At 41.2% G+C, this 7,361-nt stretch overlaps 1 protein-coding gene across 1 annotated transcript in view; it reads right to left on the bottom strand.

The window, feature by feature from the left end:
• Positions 1 to 7,361, bottom strand: part of TTC12 (tetratricopeptide repeat domain 12) — a 49,872-nt gene that overhangs the window by 27,239 nt on the left and 15,272 nt on the right. Inside the window, exon 8 of the mRNA XM_012659147.1 lies at positions 1,993 to 2,064. Within this exon, the coding sequence (XP_012514601.1) occupies positions 1,993 to 2,064 (72 nt within the window). The remainder of the gene's footprint in view (positions 1 to 1,992; positions 2,065 to 7,361) is intronic.

The following is a 7,361-nucleotide window of genomic DNA, read 5'->3' as shown; positions in this document are numbered from 1 at the left end:
GCCACGGCACTCTAGCCAGGGCAACACAGTGAGACTCTGTCTCAAAAAAATAAATAAATAAATAAATAAAGCAGAGGACAGTATCACAGAAACAGAAGTATATACATCAAACAGAACAACCCTGTATCCAACTTCTCTTCAACCCCAGATCTAATCTATCAGCAATTTTTGTTGGTTTCACCATCACTGTGTATCCAGAATCCCATCACTTCTTACTACCTCTATCAACACCAATCTAATCCAAGCTATTGTCACCTCTTGCTTGGCTATTTATTGCAATAGCCTTCTAACTAGTTCTCTGTTCTTATTTTGTCATGCAGAAACATTCTCAATATAGAAGTCAGAGTGATCCTTTAAAATATACATCAGATCATGTCATTCCTTTGTTTAAAATCCCCAAATAGCTTGCACAGCACTGAAAGTACAACACCAAGGTCCTCCAAAAAGCCTGTAAGGCCTCATGGAATCAGCCCCCTCCTTGCCACCATCACCCCTGTGACCTCATTTCGTCACTCTCCCCTTGCTGGCTGTGTTCTAGCTATCCCTCTACATGGAATGCTCTTCCCTTGTATATCCACGTGGTTTGCTTACTTCACTCCCTCCCTTCTTTCAGAGAGGCCTTCCCTGACCACCCCATGTAAAACAATCTCACCTTTCACTACTTCCTGATTTGTTTTTTTCAGTAACACTTATCACCACTTAACAGACTATATCTACTTTTTTGTTTTATGCCTCTTGTCCACCTCCATCTTAAGAATGTGAGTTCCATGAAGTCAAGGAATTTGTCTTATTCACTATTATATTGTTATTGCCTGTATTGACAGTGCCTGACACATAGAAAGCACATAATAAATATCTCCTAAATGAATTAATTGAATAAGTGAATAAAATATGGTAAAGAAAGATTAACATTTTCTTTATTCACATTTTTTATTTGATCTTATTACAATAATCCTGTATTACTTTGACAATTAAAATCCAACAAAGAAAAGAATTTTTGAAAAATATACAATATGAGGCAATTTATTTTTAAAATATCTTATAAATGGAAAGATATCCCTTGTTCATGGATTAGAAGACTTAATATTGTTCAGATGACAATACTTCCCAAACTGATCTAAAAATTCATGTAATACCCATCATAATTCCATCTGGCTTCTTTGCAGAAATTGACAAGATGATTGAAAGTTCATATGGAAATTTGAGAGAACCAGAGTAGCTAAAACAATTGTGAAAAAGAAGAGGAGCAAAGTTGGAGGACTCACATTTCTCAATTTCAAAACTTATTACAAAACTATAAAAATCAAGACAGTGTGGTACTGGCACAAGGACAGATGTGGATCAATGCAATAAAACTGAAAGTCCAGAAATAAACTCACATATTTATGGTCAACTGATTTTTTACAAGGGTGCCAAAATCATTCAATGAGGGAAAGAATAGCCTCTTCAACAAGTGGTACTGGGACAACTGGATATCCACATGTGAAAGAATGAAGTTGAACTCCCACCTCACCCCATATACAAAAATTAACTCAAAGTGGATCAGGGATCTACATGTAAGAAAAAAACTATTGAATCATATATTTTCTACAAATGAATTGTATGGTATGTGAATTATATCTCAATAACTGGTATTAACAACATATAATAGCTACACACATATAATACACACACACACACACACACACACAGAGTTACTTTTGGGTGATAAAATTACAGTGAATTTCATTTTTGCTTTTTGCTTATGCCTTTTCTCTCCAGAGGTTGAGCAAACACTGGCAGAGGATGTTGATAGAAGATATTCCTACAACTGGTGGAGTTGTACTGATACCCAACATCCTTCCCAAGTCTAAGATCTTGAAATTTACCTTGGAAAATACCGAGAGGTAGATTAGTACCTAATCAACTTGTAGAATCATGGTTCTCCTCTGGGACAAATGGGAGCATCACTCTGCGATCAAACATGTCACTTACATTCCTCTAAAAACTTACCATGCTGTAGTTCTTCAGGGCCAGGTGAGCTTTTCCCATGTGGAAATATGCTTTTGTGCATTTCTCATCACACTGCATAAAAGAGAATGATTGATCACATATTTCGAAGATTGGAAGTCATTAGCCACTTCCCTAACTAACCTAGGTAATAGAGTTAAGGCAAAGCCTTGGTTCTCAGGAAAGCTACCAGAGTTGACAATTAAAACTTTTCTGTGCATCTGTGACTAAACTAATTGATACCTTCAGGAGGCTGGATGTACCAGTAAGCTCTCTATCAAATTAATGATACCTGCCAGTTTTCATTTCCATTTAATGAGACTCAATCAGGAAGAAAACCAGAAACCCTCAGGTTAGAAGAGCTCTTAACACTGGCTGGATGTCAGAATCACCTAGGATGCTTTTAAAAATCCTGCCAGCCACGAAGTACCCCACACCAATTAAATTATACTCTGGGGTAGAGCCCAGGCATCAATAATTTTTTAAGTTCTCCAGGTGACAAAAATGTGCAGCCAAGTTGAAGAATCACTGGTTTATTAGAAGGGAGGAGAATTTACTCTGGGAAAACAGCTGAGGTTACCATTACATCTTAGTGGGCCTGGGAAGTTCCTCCCCTCAAATAAACCACACGTGTATACTGGGAACTTACATTCATATCACTTAAGATCAAGAGAAATGTCCGCTTCAAAAGGATGGAAACTATGGCTGAGACTAGATCATGTACACAGGAGGCCCTGCCTCTAATTATTATAACTTCACAGGGAATGATTTGGCACAGAGACATAAACTTAAATTGGAAACATCTAAAATGGACATTTATTGAACCCCTTTTATATTCAAAGCATTTTGGTGAGTAAGATGCCCTTCAAGAGTTTAGATTTGAAGAGGTAAAGAGTTCAACTCAGGAGTCTAAAATGACTTGGGCAGATTCTTGTTCTGCCACTCAGAAGAAGTGGGACATTGGCCAGGCCATCTAACTTTTCTGACACTCATTTTCCTCATCTGGAAAGTAAAGACAGTAATAGTCTCTCTCTCTCTCAGGTTGTTGTGAGGAAGAAATCATGTACAACACTTAGCGCAGTGCTGGGCAATACGTTATTAGCTGTTGTTGCTGCAGTTACAACACCAGCAATCCATTTCAGAGCAAAAGAGAAAATTTAAAGAAAAACTGAAAAATAATAAAAGAGAGAACAATAATTGTTGGAGAATGCTCTATAGATGGATTTTCGTGTATATCATTTCCTGACTCACTACTAAGGGAATGGCAGTGCTAAGAAGAGGGCATGACTCTTCAGCCAGTACTATGCACTAGGCACTGAGCTCGATGGTTCATATGAATGATCTCAAGAAGTCTTACAACAGCTCTGTGAAGTAGATACAATTATTGTCCCCATTTTACACATCAGGAAACTAGGCGTTGGAGAGGTTCAAGGTCACACAGATAGTAAGTAGAAGAACTGGAATTTGAAATCTGGCCATTTAACTCCAGGGCCCAAGGGTTTAAAAATTATACCAAATCTCCTTTAGAAAGGTGCTATAGAAAAAAAGTATGCAGATGCTACAGAAAATGCTATTGAAAAGGTTCAGTGGAAGGAAATCTACGCTAACGAGATGCAGTCTTAAAGAGATGCAAAGGAGGAGGGATGTGAGTGGGACGTTGAATGACATGGAGAGGTAAAGAAAGGAGGATGGAGGAATGGGCTGGCCAAGGCAGGCGAGGATGGGGCTCCTGTGGACAGTCCAGCTGGGATGCAGAGGCAGGTGCTGGGTGGAGGGAAGACCGGGCTGGAAGTGGTGAGCTAGACAGTGACTCCACGTGGAGGCCTTGAATGCCACGCCCAGAGGGTGAGTCATTAATGGCAGTGTGGAGGTGAGCTGCTCTGGAGGCAGCATGCAGATGTGCCAGGGGAAGGAAGGGCTGGGAAAGGAGCGAGGAGACTACTTAGAATAAAGGCAGACGTCTGAAGTCCTGGTGACAGTGAGAGTGAAAGGAAGTGCAGACACCAGAGCTATGTCAAAGAAAAAATTGACCAGCATCAACTAGCTACAAATGATAGCAGGGAAGGAGGGTATGAGTCAAAACTGGAGATCTACACGCCTGGAAGGCTGGTGTGTCATTAACGGAAAGAGGTCAGTCAGGGCAAGGAGCAAGGAGGGCTGAGTGGGAAGACGAACAGTTGGCTTCTAGACAACAAGTTTCAGATGATGCCAAGACAGTGGAAAGGAACCTGCAGGAGGCAGCTGGAATGCAGCCGTGGAGCCGGCAGGGGAGACTGGGGCAGCAGCCTGAGAGCCACGTGCAGAGATGAGCAGTGAACCTACGAGGAGACGCCAGCTCTGAGAGAGCAACTGTGTGTGGAGAGGAGAGAGGCGGGGAGCAGAGGAGAGAAGCCTGGTGAATTCACAAAGGATGGAATTAAGGAAGCAGGAAAGGAACGGTCAAAGTGAAAAGAGGAAACGCTAGCGCTACAGCGCGTGAAAGCCAAATATTCACAACATATTCACTGGCAGAGCACCGGTGTTATAACAGGGGAGGAACTGAGCCCCGAGCGTTAGAGCCTTGTCCATGGCCAACTGTGTGTCACTGCGAAGTGGGTTTGGTTGTGACTTCGCCTTCCTCAGAATGACGCAAAAGGCCACGAAGGAATTTCTCACGAATGGGCCCGTGCTCCTTTGATCATGTGTCAACCCTCACCAGGACTTTCTCAGGTGAAGCCCAGGTTCCCTCTAAAGGAACCCTGACTTCAGAGGAAGACGTATCTCACCGTGCAGGAAGTGTTCTGCCAAGAGAGATACGATTCTAATCCTAATTGAATCCAGCTTGTCTGCCTTCTCTTCCTTGACAAGGAACATCAGTCTTGAAATATCACAGGAACTTGTCTCTACCAATTTAAAAGTGTCAAAAATATTAAATTGGCGTACAAGTACTCATACCATTAATAATGGAGTGCCAGTGACATTCGCTATTGATATGTTACTTTTAAAGAGAGTGAAACTTTTTCTTTTAATTCACGGCTGCAACATAGAACAAACCATTATTGGTTTTTAGAACTCTTTGTACATTTTTTTCCCATCCATCCAAGTGTTTACCCAAACCTCTTCAACTGGGAGCCTCGCTGGGCATTTAACAAGATTGGCTGCTGAGTGTCAGCGTTTTTTAATGTCAGCTCCTTTGGGCCTGCTTTGCCTCGGTTTCACCATTAATTACATTGTGCTTCAATTAACATTCGGGAACAGGCCAACGTGCTATCCTGAATCAGAATGATGGTGTGTCTACCTCTTTGGTCTTTTTCAGACATGAAAATTTATTCTTGGAGGCCTTGTGAGATCTTGTTTCTTCCACAGAAGGGAAAGAGACCCACGCCCAGGGACTATGGGGTTCGAGGTTTCAGTGGAGAGCCCTTGACAGTAGATGGTTAAGAGTATGGGCTTGCAGTTACACCGACACTAGCTTCACCATCCTGTGCAAGTTACTAAGGCTCAGTTTCCTTCTCAGAACAACCAAGAAAATAGTGCTATTAAACACTATTGGAATAGAATATTGTGAGCATGTAGCAAATGGTGGTTTTTGCTTTTATTATTGGAACAACCAAGAAAAACATCCTTGCCTCTTTCTGCTCTTGCAGAATCATGGTAGAAAAAGTAATCACGATCAAACAAGGTGACAAGGCAGGTTAGTGGATCTGTGCTAGGGCTGTAAGGAGCTTGATGTCATCAGCTTTGGGCAATTCTTGTAACTGAAAGACCATGCCAATGCAATGGGCAAAGGTATATCACACACTGTATCTTCCAAGAGATAAAGAAATCAGACACTCCAGATGTCAGCTTTGGAGGATCCCTGGTGTTTCAGGAACCATTATAAGCAAAGGTGACTTTCTAATTCATCTCTATTTCCCTTGCTTACCCTCTCAATAAAAAATACACAGGTAGATATGGCCAGCATGCTGCTATTAAAGTGTGCTCTTGTTTAGGGCCGTGCTCATTAGGCTAGGTGTGCATATAGGATAGGCGTGCATATAGGATAGGCATGCATATAGGATAGGCATGCATATAGGATAAGGCGTGCATATAGGATAAGCGTGCATATAGGATAGGCGTGCATATAGGATAGGCGTGCATATAGGATAGGCGTGCATATAGGATAGGCGTGCATATAGGATAAGCGTGCATATAGGATAGGCGTGCATATAGGATAGGCGTGCATATAGGATAGGTGTGCATATAGGATAGGTGTGCATATAGGATAGGCGTGCATATAGGATATAGGATAGGCGTGCATATAGGATAGGCGTGCATATAGGATAGGCGTGCATATAGGATAGGCGTGCATATAGGATAGGTGTGCATATAGGATAGGCGTGCGCGTGCATATAGGATAAGCGTGCATATAGGATAGGTGTGCATATAGGATAGGTGTGCATATAGGATAGGTGTGCATATCAAAGAATTGAAGCCACAGGCACATTCTCCTTGTACTTCAATTTTACTTGATTTGAAGTTTTAAAAAATAATATTGTTATATGAAAACAAACAAATCTTTTAAAGTGCCATGCAAAATTCACGAGGATTTTTAAGGTAAAATACATGTCTTAAAAGAAATTTCATGCATTCTGCCTCTAGACCCTGGAAAGGCTCATGTTCATTCTCCTCTGCTGTTAGTAGCACTTCAGCGCAGAAGTCTGAGAGGCACTAGTTTGGGTTATTTATAAGCCCCCTGTGGCAGAGAAATAACTCAGAGGAATGTAGATTAAGGGTTATTCAAATATCTAGTCATCTGAAATAAATAATGTTCCTAAGAAGTGATCATACCATTTCTCTTTTACTTCTATGCACCTTTGGTTACTATATTGGTAGATTTCAGAGGAAATACTATGTACAGTATTATGCTATCTGCCTGAGGCCTGACTGAAGTTGAAAAATAGGAATTCTTTCTTCTGATTATTCCTCTACAAACAGAGGATGTTATAATGTATTAGGGCTGGAGGAAAAAAAGCAGAAAAAATGATGAGGAAGAATGACAACATTTGCAGACACAAGCTCCCATGGCTGGCTCTAGAATAGAGGAGGCATTTCCACCATCACAGATAGCAAAGCATCTGATAATACAATAGTGAAGAATGTGCCGTTTCAACATAAGACCTTGAAAGACCAATAATAACAGCAGTTTCTTTGGGGTACTTACTCTGAGGTAGGCACTTTACGTGCATTATCACGACCCTCGCAACAATTGTATTCTACCCCATGTTATAGATGAGGAAACTGAGGCTCTGACTGCAGACCCTATACCCTTTTCTACCACGACACACTGGCAGCTGCCTTGTGTTTACTTCAGGACTAAGACATCCGACTCAAGCAAGCCCAACACCATTATG

This window comes from Propithecus coquereli, unplaced genomic scaffold (assembly GCF_000956105.1).
Source record: "Propithecus coquereli isolate 6110/MARCELLA unplaced genomic scaffold, Pcoq_1.0 Scaffold6, whole genome shotgun sequence".
Lineage (NCBI taxonomy): Eukaryota > Metazoa > Chordata > Mammalia > Primates > Indriidae > Propithecus > Propithecus coquereli.
Note: the sequence above shows the minus strand (reverse complement) of the source record. Positions and strands in the feature narration are given on the sequence as shown.